The 18,644-nt window shown below is 39.4% G+C and overlaps 2 protein-coding genes across 10 annotated transcripts in view; one reads left to right on the plus strand and one right to left on the minus strand.

Annotated features, from left to right (window-relative positions):
- Positions 1-2,049: 2,049 nt before the first annotated feature.
- Positions 2,050-9,049, plus strand: vps26c (VPS26 endosomal protein sorting factor C). 2 transcript variants are annotated; one of them, XM_072659623.1, is made up of 8 exons: positions 2,050-2,156; positions 2,705-2,848; positions 4,441-4,590; positions 4,903-4,983; positions 5,090-5,164; positions 5,427-5,577; positions 6,938-7,090; positions 7,240-9,049. In XM_072659623.1, exons 1-8 carry the CDS (start codon positions 2,100-2,102, stop codon positions 7,320-7,322), a joined length of 894 nt encoding a protein of 297 aa, XP_072515724.1. In that variant the 5' UTR covers positions 2,050-2,099; the 3' UTR covers positions 7,323-9,049. The 2 variants fall into 2 exon arrangements, with proteins under 2 accessions (XP_072515724.1, XP_072515725.1); XM_072659624.1 differs by having other exon boundaries at positions 5,096-5,164.
- The window catches only part of ttc3 (tetratricopeptide repeat domain 3), a 29,695-nt gene continuing 19,873 nt past the window's right edge, over positions 8,823-18,644 (minus strand). For all 8 annotated transcript variants that reach the window (XM_072659621.1, XM_072659620.1, XM_072659617.1 and 5 more), the window contains 13 exons: positions 18,481-18,558; positions 17,977-18,126; positions 17,743-17,882; positions 17,565-17,633; positions 17,051-17,147; positions 16,817-16,920; positions 16,508-16,592; positions 16,186-16,287; positions 12,586-12,887; positions 12,270-12,393; positions 11,436-11,591; positions 10,911-11,003; positions 8,823-9,599 (listed from right to left, as the gene is read on the minus strand). In XM_072659621.1, coding sequence (XP_072515722.1) covers positions 9,468-9,599; positions 10,911-11,003; positions 11,436-11,591; positions 12,270-12,393; positions 12,586-12,887; positions 16,186-16,287; positions 16,508-16,592; positions 16,817-16,920; positions 17,051-17,147; positions 17,565-17,633; positions 17,743-17,882; positions 17,977-18,126; positions 18,481-18,558 — 1,632 coding nt within the window. In that variant the 3' untranslated portion in view covers positions 8,823-9,467. The remainder of the gene's footprint in view (positions 9,600-10,910; positions 11,004-11,435; positions 11,592-12,269; positions 12,394-12,585; positions 12,888-16,185; positions 16,288-16,507; positions 16,593-16,816; positions 16,921-17,050; positions 17,148-17,564; positions 17,634-17,742; positions 17,883-17,976; positions 18,127-18,480; positions 18,559-18,644) is intronic.

The raw sequence follows: 18,644 nt of genomic DNA on the forward strand, positions 1-18,644 counted from the left end.
TATTTTGTTCTATTCTATTCTATTCTATTCTATTTAGACCATCAGAGCAGGGACCACTGCGAAGCTGTGTTGTTTTTAGTTAAGCTTTTACCAGTTTGTTAGCTTAACCGGGCACACGTTTTGCTGCAACCAGTCACATTTAAAAACAACGATTTAAATTTCCTGTTAAACCAAACTAATATCAATTCCACTGTTATCTAGAGCTGTGGACTCTTCACACTCCAGCCAATGCTAATGCTCTTGCTACTAATGATCCATGAAAAACTACTGGGGAAGATTTGCTGGACCCTCATTTCTTGTACCCTGCAGCCCCAGTTATTTTAGAACACAATAAAATATATTTATAAGAAAAACTCATGCAGAATTCCCAGGATCTGGAAAATAGCTTGTGTAATTCCACTGCATAAAGGTTGCTGTTCTATGAATTGTGTTCTGTTTAATTCTATTTTATTCTGTTCTGTTTGTTTTGTTATTCTGATTTGTTTTAATCTATTCTGTAAATTCTGTTTCATTCTATTCTAATTATTTTGCTCTGTTTTATTTTGTACTATTCTATTTATTCTGTTATGTTCTACTCTACTCTTTCTAGTCCACTGTATGTAATCCCCTGTTTTCAGTTCTATTATATTATATTCTACTCTTTCTAGTCTATTGTATTTAATCCACTGCATTATATTATATTATGTTCTATTATATTCTACTTTTTCTAGTCCACTTTATTTGTACCACTCTGTTCTATTCTAATCTATTCTATTATGTTTTATCATATTCTACTCTACTCTTTCTAGTACACTGTATTTATTCCACTGTATTCTTTTCTATTCTATTCTTTTCTACTGTTTCTTGTCAACTGTAGTTGTTCCACTGTATTTTATTCTATTCGATTCTATTATGTTCTATTATATTATATTCTTTCTAGTCCACTGTAGTTGTTCCACTCTATTCTAATCTATTCTATTATATTCTATTCTTTATGACCCACTGTATTCATTCCACCGGATTCTATTTTATTCAATTCCGTTCTATTATATTCTACTGGCCCACTGTTTTTTTTTTGCTGGATTCAATTTTATTCCATCTATTATATTGTATTCTTTCTAGTTCACTGTAGTTGTTTCACTCTATTCAAATGAATTCTATTATATTCTATTTTTTTATCATTCACTGTATTTATTTTACTGGATTCTATTCTATTCTACTCTTTATGGTCCACTCTGTTTAATCCACTGAATTCTATTCTATTCTATTCTATTCTGTTCTATTATATTATACTCTTTATGGTCCACTCTGTTTAATCCACTGAATTCTATTCTATTCTATTCTATTCTGTTCTATTATATTATACTCTTTATGGTCCACTCTATTTAAGACACTGGATTCTATTCTATTCTGTTCTATTCTATTATACTCTTTATGGTCCACTCTATTTAATTCACTGGATTCTGTTCTATTCTATTCTGTTCTATTCTATTCTATTCTATGCTATTCTGTTCTGTTCTGTTCTATTCTGTTCTATGCTATTCTGTTCTGTTCTGTTCTATTCTGTTCTATGCTATTCTGTTCTGTTCTATTCTATTCTGTTCTGTTCTATTCTATTCTGTTCTATTCTATTCTGTTCTATTCTGTTCTGTTCTGTTCTATTCTGTTCTATGCTGTTCTGTTCTATTCTGTTCTATTCTGTTCTGTTCTATTCTATTCTGTTCTATGCTGTTCTGTTCTATTCTGTTCTATTCTATTCTATTCTGTTCTATTCTGTTCTGTTCTGTTCTGTTCTAATCTATTCTATTCTGTTCTATTCTATTCTATTCTATTCTGTTCTATTCTATTCTGTTCTATTCTATTCTATTCTGTTCTATTCTATTCTGTTCTATTCTATTCTGTTCTATTCTATTCTATTCTGTTCTATTCTATTCTATTCTGTTCTATTCTATTCTATTCTATTCTGTTCTATTCTGTTCTAGTCATCTGTTGTGCTCTACTGCGCAGACGCGGAGCACCGCACGTAAGAACGGCCCAAATCATATGACGTTCATCACATGGTTTCGGAAACCAGGAAGAACCGCTGTGTTTCTGAGTGTTTCTGAGAGGCGCTTGGGGAAATGAGCGTAGTTTTGGATTTAAGACTGAAGCGCGCTAATAAAGTCTATCATGAAGGGGTAAAGTAACCGCTGCTTTATTCCTCCAGTGCGGGGGGAAGAGGGGAAGAGGGGCTTTCGGGCTTTCGCGAATTCATGTTAGATTAATAGGAGGCACAACAGTGCAACACCTGACTGACTTCTAAACGTTATTATTTTCTTTTACACCAAAAGAGTCCAGAAGTCAATAGTAATAATGAACACTAAGCTCATACACTGAAGCCACTGTGTCCTGGAGGTCTGTGCATGTGTGTGTGTGTGTGTGTGTGTGTGTGTGTGTGTGTTAGTTCTGATAGCCCGGCTGCTAGCTAACGTTGCGTTGTCCTCGTAGCTGCAAAAGCAAACTTCGGACCCCAAACTGGTGTAGGATCTGGGGGACAAATGTGTTAATTATTATATAACTATTATATTGTTAAAACAGTTGGGCGCCCACCTCGGTCATGTAGGGTGTTGATTTCTGGAAATGTCAGTCCCAGATTCTTCCAGAATCCATCAGCTCGTAGTTACACTGAATGTGAGGAATCTGCTGGTGTTGATCTTCTATTGGAAATGTGTGTCTCTGTGTGTAGGAGGTTCTGGCTGGAGTGGTGGTTATCACCAGTAAGGAGGCAGTGCAGCACCAGGGCATCTCTCTCACCATGGAAGGCCTTGTGAACCTGCAGCTCAGCTCAAAAAGTGTTGGGGTGTTTGAGGCTTTCTACAACTCTGTGAAGGTGAGGAGTCTACCATGGTCTAGGATTTAGGGTTGCCATGTTGTTCCCCTAAAAGTCCTGCACACTTAAATCAGTGGCTTGATATTTTGCTACATTCAGTGGATGGGATGCACTGTTCGCCATCATGCCACAACCCTCAAATATCCAAAATGGCATCTTTACAGGAGGAGGAAAAAACCTTCAGATGCCATTCAGTGGACGTCAAGTTAAGAAGATTTAATTCCAGTCGTTCGTCCAGTCAGTTAAAGATCATTTTGGAGCATTTCTATTGGTCCATTTATCAGGAAACTCTGACGCAGTGTAAAGATCAAAACTGAAGAACCTTTACGAACCAGATGCTACATTTGAGAAAAAAGAACCAGTTTAAACTTCATGAGAAACTCTAAAGCATGAACATGCTTGGAACAGTTTTTATTCCCTGGACAGAAAAGCAAAATTCAGGACGATCCAGGGAAATCCTGGACAGCTGGTAACCCTAACTAGGATATGATGGTTGTTTAAGCAATATCTGCTCTGAATGAACTCGGATGGGCAGATGGGGAAAAGAGGTTGGTCATTCATTCTTTCTTAAAGCCGGGTCAACTTTACGCCTTGCAGTGTAAAATTGATGCCGTATTCAGTTTCACAGTGTAAAGTTTCTATACTGCCTTCTCCGTCTCCTGGTGGAAACTTCTTGCTGTATTTATTATTTCTTGCTGCATTTCTATTTTACAGGGTAAATCTTATACTGCCAACTGTTCCACACTGTAAATAATCTTTTACATTCTGTTTTACAGCATAAACTTTATAATACGTTTTGTTTTACGGTGTAGCAAACAGTTCAAACCAGAACCAGGGTTAAACCTGATATCTTTAGGGTCTGCGTTAGTATAAGTTTCCTTGGTTTATCCTGTTGCAGACATAGGGCCTTTATATGAGGCTTACATAGGGCCTTTGACATAGGGCCTTTGGGCTGTGACAGGCGCTAGCTATATATATTTCAGCTTTTAGCTTCACCCCCCCCCCCCCCCCCCCCCCCGTTTCTCTCCCTGAAGCTAATTTGCTAAACAGGTTCTGGCTGATTGCCAACATGACAAGCAGGAAAACAAAGCAATGTTTTACTGCTGTTTAGGAAACCCTTGTAAGACACTTGTTAAGTTCTTGTAAAATTAACAGTTTACATTGATACATTTCTATTGGCTGGTCCATCAGTAAATGCTGAGACAACGTAAAGGGGGCGCCGTACGCTGGGAGGGATGTTAGGACAAATCTCTGTGGCTGGTTTGGGCTGTGACAAGTTGGGATGAGGGCCTGTGATTGACTGGGGCCCTAAAAATGTATTAATCGAGTAGAATAATGGCAGAATTGTTAGAGTTGCGGGGCTCAATCCTTTGCAGTGCCCCTAGACAACATGGCCTTCTTTTTTTTTCTCTGGCAAAATGACAACTGTTCATCAGACAGGGGTGGATGGATTGTCAGCTTTATTATGCAGAGAAAGTTAGCTGAGGTGAAATTAGATTCACGCCACTGCCCATGCACATGCCCAAAGCGACAGGCCCCCAGATTGCTACATTGCTTTGGGTTAAGTGTCTCTTTATGTTTGTCCTCCACAGCCCATTCAGCTCATCAACAGCAACATTGAAGTGGCTAAACCAGGCAAGGTCCCGGGAGGCAAAACGGAGATTCCATTCGAGTTCCCGCTGCAAGTGAAAGGCAACAAAGTGCTGTACGAGACGTATCATGGCGTTTTTGTCAACATTCAGGTAATTCTGTTAAGATGTGAGGGGGGGGAATCCTAAAGGGATTTGTTGGGATCTGCTGTATCCCATGTTTCAACATTTAAGGGCAGTAAGAAGATATTTGGGCTTAAATCCCATCTGCACAGTTGTGTTTAATTAAAGTGGACGAGGCCTTTTAGAATGTATTTACAACAAAAATAGCTAAAGCCCAACTGCCTAAATCCGGTTCTTATACTGATAGATAAAGTTGTACCTACTGGAAAACGCTATAATAATAAGGAATATCCAAGTATATGAATGTAACCCTGTTGGTCAGTAACGTGGGCTTGTTTTCAGTACACCCTCCGCTGTGACATGAGGCGCCCTCTGCTGGCAAAAGACTTGAGCAAGACATGTGAATTCATGCTTCATTGTCAGGTCAGGCCTGTTTCTGTTATTACTACATTTTGAATTCTGGAGGCACCCCATAAACACAGTAAATTGCACAGAACCGTTGATCATTATCTGCTGCCATGTTCTCCAGCCACAGAAATCCAAAGTGCAGCCGAGTCCAGTTGATTTCACGATCGCTCCAGAGACACTCCAGAACATGAAAGAGGTACGGGTCAAAGGCATCGCCATTTATTCACCAATGTATCTTTTATTCCTAATTATGGATCATGCTGAATGAATGGAATACCCCACCGATTCTGATGAAGATGAATAATGTGCTGTGATTGGCTATGGCTGCAAATCTTAACAACAAATCAGTTGGAGATTTGAATCAAGCATAAACCATAGCAGTGCATGAGGTACTGAAAAGCTGCTCAGAATTGGAAATGAAGTAATTGCTTACGTATATTGCCGTCCTCCTCTTGCAGAGAAGCTCTCTGCCCAAGTTCATGATCAGAGGCCACCTGGACGCCACTAACTGTGTGATCACGCAGCCTCTCACAGGGGAGCTGGTGGTTGAGAGTTCAGAGGTTGCAATCAAGAGCATCGAGCTGCAGCTTGTCAGGGTGGAGACGTGCGGTGAGGAAGAGTACACACATGCAGCTGTTCATGTTTTATTCCAAAACCAGCAGTTCATTTGTTTATCGTTACTTTCACGCAAAAACCTCATATTTTATATTTTTCCAATTTCATGATAAACGGACCAATAGAAAGGCTCCAAAATGACTTGAAATAGAATCTTTTTACATTGAATTCCATTAAAAGTTCAGAGCAGTTGTTTTCCTTCTTCTGTAAGGTTTCCATTTTGGAGATGCAAGGTCCAGATACAACATGGACACAAAACACAGACAGTAGAAAGCAGTACCCGATTATCTGCAGATTAATTTGCTTACAATTTGGCATCAGACAGATGTTTAGATTTGATTAGAATTTCAGAAAGACATTTGCTACTGCATTAATGGAGCAGTGACCTGGGGCGAGATTTTCTTGTTTGATAAGATCACACCTGAAGCATTGTCCTTGTGTGGATCGTTGCTAATCATGCATATCCGATTACATCGTCCGATCACCCTGACAGACAGCACTGGGGTACTGTGCTTAAAAAAAAAAAAAGCATTTTATTTTTTTCAGAAAGAAATGTTTGTCAGTAATGCTTATCCAAATAGATTAAGACCTGTCCTAAACTGTGCCCTATTCACTATATCGTGTGCTGCTTTGGGGTTCTGCCATTTTGTAGTGGAGTCTCAAAACAAAGTGTAGAAGTTTTGCGCACATTCCCACAATGCACGACACTGTGTACCCTAGTGGATATGGAATACCCATAATTCATTACGTCTTTTGCTTTGAAGATTCACAGTCAGCTTCTCTGAGGAAGACTTTCTGGAGGTTTCTGGAATTCTGTTCCCTGTAATGGTGCTTATGTATGAAACCTGGGTGATATGAACATGGGAATATGAATTTCTTCATTGGCACAGAATCTCTACCTGGTGCAGTCCAGCAATTTGGAGTTTCATTTGTGACATTATAGACTTTAACAAGATGAACAAACAGATAAACAAGTCTTCATTTGTGTTCCCCAAATACATGAAGAGCAGAGGATTCTGAAATGGTCAACCAAGCATCACAGTGAACACTCTCTCTAGTAGATATAGAACCCTGTAGCACATCAATGTATGAATTTCCCAATAAACTCTCAGATTCTTAAGGTTTAGGTTAAGGTTTTTAATATGACATTATTTTGTCTTAAAGTTTTGACTGAGTTAAGTGCAAAATATTGTTTTTATTTATTACATTATTGGAAAACGATTACAATATTAGGTGCTATAAGCCCTGGTTTAGCCTGAAAAAGTGCTAAAACATCCAAGACCAGGGTCGGATAACATGTTAATTAATTTATTTATTGATTTATTTATATTTTTAATATGGTATCCTGTCGCAGGCTGTGCCGAGGGGTATGCCAGAGATGCAACAGAGATTCAGAACATCCAGATAGCAGAAGGAGACGTGTGTCACGGCCTCCCCATCCCCATATACATGGTCTTCCCCAGGCTCTTCACTTGCCCTACACTCGAAACTACAAACTTTAAAGTTGGTGAGTCCTGTTTCTTTGCCACATAGAACCATGAGATGTATCATATTCTAGCCGCCATGCATTCATGTTCTCATTGTATGGTGTGGTACTAAAATACTTCCCATTTGCTTTTCAAGAGTAGAGACTGACTGTCACGACTTTGTTTGCAGAGTTTGAGATGAACGTGGTGATCGTTCTTCACGATGATCATTTAATAACAGAGAACTTCCCCTTGAAGCTGTGCAGAGTGTGACACCGGAGCCTGCAGATTCACTGGTATCGACTGTCAGACATTTGGGAAGTGACCTTGTGTTTCAAGTACCAGTCAAGAATTGCTGCTGTGGGGACAGTTGTTGGTGCTACAACAAACGATCAACCCAGTTCTAAAATGTACAGGACTTGCGTTCACAGCTCTCTCTGATGGTACACTGAACACCACCAAGTGCAAAAGCGAGAGAAGCCATCAGCAATTTCCAATGAGCAACAACCCCCTTTCTTCTGGTAATACATGGTGTATTAAACCTGGTATAAACCCAGTGCCATATCCTTTACTAAAAATTGGAGCGCTAGTGATGCAGGCAGTGAACACGAATACTAGCAGCTGATAATCAGCGGTTATTCACACATTATGCTCAGAAGATTGAATCTGGTCTAGTTGATTTCATTTTGTTACCTTTGAGATTAAACTCATGTATCTCCAAACTCCCACCTTCACAGGACAAGGCAAGATACTTGGCTCTAAATAGAAGTTAATGTAACCAGATTAATTCCAAGGAATTCTGAACCTAACCTGTTGGTTACCATATATTACAAAATGTTGACAAAAATTTTAAGGGTTTAAAGTAGTTCTTCACACTCGCATCTTTTATGTTTAATCGAACCAAACATGGTTATTCTACAGCATTGCTCAAAGAGCCATTTGTTGCACCTATACTTTAAAGTAGGGTTGCAAGAGTAGGTTTTTGAACCACCTCAGAAAATCTCACTGTTTTACAGCTCGTATTAGATGACCCTGAAAGTTTAAAGTTGAACAAATGCTTTACTGTAGATAAAATGTTTTACTTCCACTATAAAAGTCAAGTGTCTTAAAATAAAGCTTTTTCAGGATTATTTCATGTCTAGCAAATGGTTTTCATCATAGATTAATCTGCATCCATGATAAAATGGGTATTAAAACTATGGGTATTAAAAAATATATTTTATTTATTTATGTATTCATAAAATACTGGTATTAAGTCTGTGTAGACTACTGTAACCAATATACCGTTGCAACCCTACTTGAGAGTATACTGCTCTTGCGTTTTCTCATCCCAACCACATAGTATGGGCATGTCTCAGTGTCATGGAGGAATTATTATTTGTTCTATTTGAACCAATAGCAGTTCTTCTGCGACACTGCTCAGTGTACTACAGGCGTGTCAAACACCTGACCAACTGTTTACAAAGACCACCTGATTGAACCGAGCAGAAGCAGGTCTGCGGTGGCTGAACTGGAACGAGAACGTTCCGCCAGACAGGACTTTGTGGATAAGATTGGACCCTCTGACGTAGTGCTACCGGGATCGCCTGCATTGCTCATAAGCATGCCACATACTTGGCTTTGTAATGTTAATGACTTTAAGCTACATTTAGACAAGCAGTCAAGGTGGCTGATCTAAAAGTGTTTAAAAGGGGGGGGGCCTTCACTGGAGAATTCTAGTCCACTGGATAAAAGACACAAGCACACACTAATAATAGTAACAGCAATCAGAAATAAAAGGAGTAACTTCAGAGCTATATTTAGAGAGGCAGTCACATCTGATCATCTCCATGTTTTAATACACATTTCCTTCAAGGCTAAGGCAGGCTAAATAAAAAACACACACAAAAAAAGGCACAAGCAGTCTAAATCACATTCATACACCAATGCCATTTCTGCTGTCTAAAACGTAGTTCCAGCCCATACAATGATCCAAGCTAGAATAAAAGGAATTCCCATTTGTTTCCTTTGAATTTTTTAATTAAACCATTTAAAATGTTTTTTAAAAAATATATATACACAAGTGAGAATTTGGCTCTGCAGCATAATGTGACTACAACTGGAGAGGTGGAAAAAAAGAAAAACGGTAGCCATTAAAACAAACGGCTTAACAAGCAACTGATTGGTCCTCAGTGATCACGATACAGTGGGAAAGCGTTTAACAGACTGCATGATGCACAACAGCTCAGCAAAAACGGTCATTATGATCAGCAATGTGTAAATCAGCAGGACGTTTTTAAAGGAAATAAGCAAAAGAAGAGGCACACAGAACATAAGAGGAGTGTAAATGCTTATACCCTTGGTCCAGCTATACTTAACGCAATGTTCCTAGGGTGTTTTCATGTACAGGTTAGGTCATGTTAGGTTTTCTAGGGTGTTTTAAGAGGAGGATGCTGCAGGTGCGCGTCCTCTGCGATGTCGTTCAGGCAACATGGGGAAATCCTCAGGTAGGAGTGCATGCTCTCTGCAGGTGGGGCAGGTACTCTGCTCCTTCAGCCATGACTTTATACACTATATACATAAACAAAAGACAAGAATAAGCTACAGATTGTAAATAAAAGGAAATTCTCATATCACATAAAGCAAATGCGCTACATTAAGCAGAAATTATGTTCTCATGGTACACTTTTCAAATTGAAAAGCCAAAACCTGAAAGTTTCATTCCCAAACAAAACTACAACATATTTTTTCTCCCAAAGTGCTACAGTTTTTTCCTATAATTTAAGGGTGTAACAAAAACTTTGAGTAGGAAAACAACAAGCGCAAGACTAAAAGTTTCTTTTCCATTTATTTTATTCTCATTTCAGACACCAATAAGCTTGAGCTAAGCTTAACAATGCCTATTGTTCAGCCATGTAACGCCTCTGCTGCGTTCACTTTACTGGCTTCAAAACCCTGACACTGGCCTACAAGGTCAAGAATGGACCAGCCCCTCCATACTTTATGGCAATGATCAAAAGCCTATAAAGAATCATAAGAACTTCCCCTGGGAGTCTGACCGGCAGAGTCGCTCGCCTCTTCAGAGAGTACTTGGGCGAAGTGTAGTGCTGAGTATTGTGGTCTCTATACTGACTTTTGTATTTAGTAGCATCTAAGTTTAGAGGTAATTTAGCTCCTAGCCAATACAAACTAGCTGTGGATATTTTCCACATAAATAAACAGCGATGCACTTTTGTAAGTTGCTCTGGATAAGAGAGTCTGCTAAATGCCTTAAACGTAAATACTGCTAACATGCAAACTGCTTAAAGCTAAAGGCAGGAGTTCCCAAACGTTTTCATGCCAAAACCCTTCTGCATGTACGTGCAAAGCTCTTTTATAAAGCAATTAAATAATGATCCGTCATAGTTCTGTATTTAGAGGTGATCTCTTTAGTATGAACACATTAATGTATTACAGTTATAATAAGACATGCTGTTCAATATTTACTGATCTATGTTGAACTACAGGACTGGGTTTCCATTTCGGCACAAATTAAAGACTGGTGCTGAACCCTAGAGTGAGCAGCACAAACTCTACATTTTACATTATTTACTATTTTACTATCTTAAAACAGCAAAGCTGTAAAAAAAAAACAAACAAACAAAAAAACAACTGAGCAGCACACAGCAGAAGTGGACTGTAGTGTAGCGAAGTGGAAGTGTAGCGAACTGTTTTTTGGGTGCAATCGTTGTGCTTGTGAAATTTGATTTTGCATTATGTTGATCAATCTCTGCACAAACCTATAGGTTACGCGTACTGTGTATTCTCATCATGACCGTGCGCACTGAGCCGTGACGGTTAACACCCCTACTATACTGAAGAGAGTACAGGCACAGTTCTTACCTCTCTGTGGAAGCTATGCCGACACTCCAGCACACACAGATCTTCAGCTGCCATATCATCATGACAGATAATACAGGGATCCTCCATATTCAGCTGGGATTGAAGAAACAACAGAAAAGTGTGGCAAGTTTAGCTGCTTCGACTTTTTTCTGATTTTTCAGTCTGGGGCACCAGTTTGATGCGTTTCAGTGTGGAAGCTGTTCAAGAGTGCAGATTCAGTCTAGTGTATTAATCCTGGGTAGGTTTGCTTCCTGTAAAACTGTGTGGAACGCCACTTTGGGAAATGCACATCATAAATTATGTGACCGGTCCACCCATATCATGTTTCTCGCCATTTCAAAATGTTTTAAGTGCCAAGAGGACTAAAAAATATGCACAAAAGAAACATTTGGAAATGCACTATCAAGCAACAGTTTAGAAGGTCCTGTGAAGAAGGAGGGGGGATTTGAGGGGTATTTGGGTCAGGCATGTAAGAATGGGTAGAGACGAGCATGTATGTATGTATGAATGTCTACAAAGTCTTACCGCTTTGGAGGTGCTGCGATGTTGAGACGACACGCTCTTCCAGACATGTGCAGGTGGAGGAGTCGGAGTAGCCCTGCTCGAGTCAATGGGAGTTGGACTGGGTAGTACACTCTCTCTTACACCAACCAGATCCCCACTCACTGAGTTGATCTGATCCTACACAGACAGTTAATCACATTGTCAGAACCAACTTTGTAAGCCTTAATGTGCATCCTACATGCCACCTTGGGGTCAGCCAATGGTCATCTTCTTTATCGATCAACAACAACCAGCTCCATGTTTTGTTTTTTTTAATGACATGAAATAGTGTTAAAGGGTCATCAAAAAAAAGGTTTCTCAACTGCGTTTGTGGACCTGCTTGTAACGTTAGTCACCCAGTTACATCTGCAATCCCAAAATGAATATACATTTAAATATTTTTTTTCCATTTGTACTGTGTGGGAAAGAGCAGCTTCCAGCTACGTGCATGAACAAGTTTAAGCTACAGCGCTACCACAGCTCTGGCGTCAAAGTACACAGTGAGCAATGACAGTGGCACAAAAAGGTATGAACACAGAGCAATGTAGGCGGTCCAGCTGCTGTGCCTCATGCCCAGCAGGTATGAACCAGCCTTTACTCTGTTGACAAGGTTTGGGTTATTTGGTCTGTTGTTGGTGTGGGACAACTTGTTAAAAGCAAGCTTAGAATGCTCTTTTTTTGTTTGTACTGCGAGAAGAAAAGTAAGAAGTAGCAGACTGAAGTGTTGCTAACTCAAATGTGAATTTGATTTTTAAAATTTAAATATGTAGTTCGTGTACTCATTCCTAATGGAAATATAAAAAGCTGCCATCTCACTCGTGAGTCCTCCTGGTGGTCAAGGATAAGCTGTGCGACTCTGTTGATCACTTCTTCATAAGTCAGCATGTTCAGGCTCCCATTAGCATTGCGGACCTCCTGAATAAACTTGCTTAGGACAGCCCTGAAAGAAACAAATGACCAAATTAACATCTCGCTCAAAGACAAACTTGTTGTTAGGTTACATTTATTGGATTACAGTAGATCTCAGTGCTCAAATACACATTGATCATACGTAGAATTTAAATCCCATCTAACCAATAAACTACCTGTTTTAAAACAGTAGCACATTAGTCTGCCATTGTGCAACGCTCACCTGCTATACACAGGGAACATTATGCTCAGGCGGTCTATGATCCTCTCAAATACGCCAAGGTGTTGCTGGGCTGGGGTTGGAGCAGTGGATTTCTGAGGAGCCTCCACATGAGTGACAGGAACACTGGGTGCTGGTGGTGTGTGTGTAGATCTCTCCGGCTGGGCCATGGGTGTGTTTACCAGTGTGTGTATTTGAGGTCTTACAGGATGATGCTTTGTTCCATATGGTGCATGTGACAGTCTGTGCCCCACAGGGAGCTGCTGTGGAACTTGCTGTGGATTGGGTTGTGCATGTAAGAAGGCCTGCAGGAAACAGAGTTAAAAAGTCAGGCTTGGCTAAAGACAACTCAAGTCCCAAGTTATTATTAGTTCTGATATGCATGTGCAAAGCAGATCCCACGAACCCACTTCCAATGTCTAGATGTACTTTCCTCTTCCAATACAAAACTATGCAGTCTTGGTTTTGGGTAAAACCTGCATAACTCCTCATAGATATCAAGACATGATTGAAGTGTGGACTTTTAGCTTTAAATTAAAGGAGTTAACAAAATCATTAACATAAGCTTAGAAATTCCACCCCCCCCCCACCACCCCACAGTTCCTCCATTTTCACAGGTTCAGAAGTAACCGGCCAAATGATTAATAAGCAACTTCACCCCACTTCATCTGTCAAAGATGGTGGAAGCACTGTTATGGCATGGGCATGTATAGCTGCCAGTGGAACTGGGTTACTGATGTTTATTGATGCGAGACTGCTGATAAAAATATCAGGATGAATCCTGAAGTACATAGAGCTATACTTGCTACTCAGATTCAGTTAAAAGCTGCAAAACTGATAGGATAGCACTTCACAGTACAGAAGAATAAGGACCCAAAACATACTACAAAAGCACCCAAAGCCAGGTTCACAATGCATGATCTAAGCATAGATCTTTGAGTCACCGAGTGTTTTTGGAGACTGAGTCGTCACTGCTGCCTCACAAACCCTGCAACAAATATCTAAGCAGGTTTAATATCTTGCATTAGTTTTCGCATGATTTGGGAGAGCAGACAGGTTCTTCCTGCTGAAAGATCTTGACCCTGTGTCAATGATCAGTCAGATTCTAAAATTCTAGATTACAAGACAAGTTGTGTAGTGAAGAGTAAAACGATCTGACGACCCTGAAATTCGTGTGGTGTGAAACTGGCATTACTGAAGGTAAAACTGAAGACAGAAAGAACCACAACCAAACAGAAACTAGGCCTGGCAAAGCAAGTCAATGAAGGACACTCCCTCATCCATAGGCTCCAGTCTTTAGGCAGTCTTTGCCTCCAGGTATTAAAAACAAAAACAACTATTAATTTTTAGTTGTCCAATTACTTTTGAGCCTGAAAATGAAGACTATTTCTTAAACAGTCAATGTGATTTTTGTTGACTGCTGACTGCTAAAAATCTGCATTTCAGGTAATATCTTGATGGCTTCTTTTCAAATCCACTGACGTGATGTAGAGGCAAAATTACAAAATGTGTCATTGTCCAAATACTTATAGACCTTACTGTGTCTATGCCATTGCAGAGGTATGATCCAGAGCATGAGTCCACTTTGAGAGAATCATGACAGTCTCTAATTGCCTGCTTTTAACTCACTGTGCCTTCCTGCAGCTGTCCTGCTACTGTCTGTCCCTGCACTGTGTATGACAGGGCTGGCCTATAGACCTGAAGTGGGGGCAGAAGCATGGGGCTGAACCCTGGAGGAGGGCGCAGGAATGGTTGACGTGATACCTTCACCCCCGGTACAGAGAAAATCATGACAGAACCACTCTAGCCAAGCCTAATCTGCAAAGCCACATGTTCCTTCACATATGCGTCATCAGTTCACAAAGTTTATGACCCCTAAATATGTAAGCATGATTTGTAAGGCAAAATCTGATTTGGTCACCTATAACAAGTGGTAGCAAAGCCAATAACAATAAAAAAATTAAAATAAATAACAGTAAAAAGGTCAAACAGTTTTCTAATAGTTTTTATTTTTACAACTGCAGCAAATGAACTTTTGCACAAGTTAAAAATGGACCATTTAATCACAGTCTACTACACACTGCTCTATATTATCTAGAACAATACTCTGCTTTTTCTTTGGTGTTTACAGGGTAGAATAAAAATGGTCTGTACATGGTCTGTTGTAAACAGATCACGCTAAGGGCTGTCTCATTTTTTTAGTATATTTAGCTGCTTTTTGCAAAGATTTTCTAATTATTACAAATAGGCATTTTTTAAGTTATCAATAAACTGTATCAGTCCTACTAAGTGCCAATGTAAGTTTAGGAGTCCCTGGACTAGAGGACATGTGTACCAAAGAGGATGTTGGCATGTTTAAAGCTCTACATTCTGTGCCGTGACCTTTTCTTTGGTTTTATTATGATGTAAGGACATGAACGTTTGGGACTGATCAAGGTTTTTCGGACACTTTAAAGTAAATTACTTTATAGTCACGGTAAGCCTTAACCAACATCCATTAACGTAAATGTAATTTCAATGATTTTCTGCTAACAATCGCTTACCATCTCACTCATTCGAATTACTAACATCTGGGAGAATTAAATATCTAACAGCATTTAACAGCATTTAATTCACTATAACGTTTTCCACAAAGCCTGTGCCAATGCCTTTACTTAACTTAAAATAAAGCGACTCTGGTCCTTCTGGTCAGCATTGCAATGCAAAAGACTTCAGTACTTTTCTGTATGTTTTACAGCTGGGATCCAGTTGCTAAATCATGGGAGTTTGCTCTACATGTGGTGTCAATTCCAAAAAGCTAAACTTTTGTAAAGTAACCCAACTCTAACATTATATACAGCTGCAATTATAGTTTAAATCATGGATTTGAGTTAGAAGGCGCTCTTTAAAGTAGCTCAAATACATTGTATTATAGGTGTTTGACAGCTAGGATCAATGAAGACAGAATTTTAGAATGATTAGAGACTAGATGTGTTTAACAGACTTTCATTTCTAAATATTTTTTAAACATTTTTACGAGATTATTATGGTTTAATTCAAGTTACAGGGATTTGGCATATGTTTGAACAGGGGGATGATTTAGAATATGTACTCTCATGTACTAAGTTAAGCATGCCATGTTGGGAATATATGGGTCATCTAATCCTGTACTTACTCTACCTATATGAAGGTAGAGTAAGTATATAGACTGATTTGAGTTTGGCAGGACCTGTAATGTGTTTTTTCATAGAAATGGTTAAGTAAAAACTACTCAATGCGTTTAACAAAAGACTGTATGATCGAGGGTTTTAAGATTTGCCATGGTAATTTGTGATGTGTACAGTTAACCTAAGATTTGTGGTATACTGATTCATTCATCTAAATCATTTATAACAGAAAATGCAGCCAAAATACACGTTCTTCTCATTAGCAGCTCCAACCATCGGTCATAAATAAAAACTGTACGTGTGCTTAAATGGTAGACTTACATACATTGGCGATCTAGCATCTTATGCCATGGTATGAAAAGTTTTCTTAAAATGCTCATAACCTGATAAACACATTGACCTTTTTCCAGGTCAGATACATGGAGTTCCTAGATATAAAGCAGGGTTTCATTCTTACCGGTAAAGGAGGAGGAGCAGGAGCGTTGGGTACTGAGACTGGAGGAAGCGAGCACAGTCTGGTGCCCTTCTTTACTTGCTCAATCTGTTCTTCATATACTGCCTACAAAAACACATGAACTTTAGGATGTGCCACACTTGTTTAAGTTGAGTGGTTCACCCATTTGTTGAAAACTGCATCTCGAAACACCTTCAATTATCTTGCCCTGTAAATCAAAGCTACAAGCTACCATCACATGTGTGCGCAAGCTGGATTAACTATATTCATATGGATTAAAAGGCAAAAACATATACTAGTTTAATGTTAAGTTTTTGAATCTGACCTCTGTCCTACTGATGGCGTCTGTGGCTTCCTGCACATGTGATTTCCAGGCTTCAACTGTGGAGAAAAGGACTCCAGGTGGATATCTAAATGGGGAGGGAATGAATAATTGGATTTATTAAAAATAATAAAATAATACAAACAATGCAATTTTAAATAAAAGAAGCTATAAAAAGCATTTACCCCTTTCGATATTGTCACAGTAATGCAATGCAATCATGGTCAATATAATCTGGCATTTTCCAACAAGAATTTACAAAATGTGCTTCCACAGAATTCCCACTGGCCTTTAGTATACGCCCCACTTTACCTGGGTGACAACTCGGTCAATTTATGAAGAATGGCCTTCCCGTCTGACATGCACTTCCTCATCCCGCGCAAACCGTGCTCCCGCCTATTTTGCAGGACAGACAGCTGCAGGCAAAGCAGGGAACAGAGATGTCAGTCTGCTTTAATATGGTTAATATGCTTGATGCTAACAGCAAAGTTTTCCTCTTAAATGCACACTTGCCAGAATCCGAATAAACAAGAAACGGTCTCCTACCTGTGCAGTCAGTGATCGACTAGATGCTTTGGCACACACACCTCTGCATCTCTTTATCTCGTCCTCCAAACTCATCTTCTCAACCGCAGACTGATTACTGTTGGATGACAAAATCTCAGTTTAGGCACTTCTTCAGTATTCCTCAAAAAGTATGCATCTCTAAGTATGTGCTTTGCCGTTTCACAATGTGAAGGACAGTTGTTCTTTACGTCGGGTCAAACTTTTATGATGAATGGCCAAATAGTAATGCTCCACAATGACTTCTCCTGCGAACGCAATGTTAGATGGCCACTGTGCATCCAGAAATGTACTAATATCCAAATTGGTAAGTTAAAAACCAATGCAAAGAATACTTGTTGTATACCAATGTGAAGAAATACCCCAAATTAGATTCAGAAGAAGAGAAAGGTGATGCGGCAAGCCACAATACATTCTTTCACTGTTCAGACCAGACCTAATGAAATGCCAGGCGGTGCCACACAGTGGCAGTATACAGTGGACAAACAATACTTGCCTTATTGCAATGAATTGATGCAGCTCTCTCTGATACTCTGCATTCTTATCCTGGATTTGCTTAGTGTAACTAGGCAAGACATAAGATGACAAGGGCATATAATTTAGGACCAATCAAACCTTAAAAGGGCTCTGCCCAGCACTGATTCCAAAATGCTTCCATATGAATACAGCCTCACCTCTCCTGCAAATCTACCAACTCTTTGATCTCCCCCTTCAAAGTTTTTAGTGTCTCTTGGTTGTGCCTCTTCTCCTGCTGATCTTTTCGTATCTCCTCCTCAAGCTTTTGCTGAAATATACTGAGTTCTTTATTGGCAATCTGGGGAGACATAGGCAACAGGCACCACAGTCAAAATGCTGCTAAACGCCCTTCTACGCACCCAGAGGAAAGTATAACTGTCTGCATTTTCTACCTCTATTTTCTGTTGGATTACGTCCAGTTCAGCCTCAAGTAAAGAAAGTTCTTCTTTTCTTTTCCTTTGGTGAGACGCATGTGTGTCCTTCATCTTTTGGATGTACTGTTCAAGTTTTAGTGTTTTTTTTTCTTGCTGGACCATATCACCCTGAAAAAGGCAGTGGGAGTGAAGGTTAACACTGAAGCTGATTAAATGTCAGCACTCCTCCCTCTTCCAAAGACAAAAACAACCCAATGCCAACATAACCCCAAGGTGTTTTTTTCAAAGCTGCATCAGCACAGACTGTATTACTACCACAACCACCTCTTAAACTGGGCTATGGGCTAAAGAGGTTAATACAGAATACAAAAAAATACCACTACCAAACGCTGGCTTACATACTTTGAGGACGAGGGGGGAGAAGGGGGGGAAATAATAAATACATAAATAAAATAATAAATAAATAAATAAATAAATAAATGGGAAAAAAAAAGAAAAAAAAAAGAAAACACCACAACTCACTTTATTCTTCTCAAACACTGCATATGGTTCTGTATTAACAGCGACATCATCTTTGGTGTCTTTGCTATACCCGAAAGTCTGGAAGAACAGAGGAACAAGAATTATTACTTACAAATGTCTAAAGTCACTTTTAAAGCAATTCTAATGAGCAAAAAGTGAAAATC

Source organism: Salminus brasiliensis, chromosome 16, assembly GCF_030463535.1.
Source record: "Salminus brasiliensis chromosome 16, fSalBra1.hap2, whole genome shotgun sequence".
Lineage (NCBI taxonomy): Eukaryota > Metazoa > Chordata > Actinopteri > Characiformes > Bryconidae > Salminus > Salminus brasiliensis.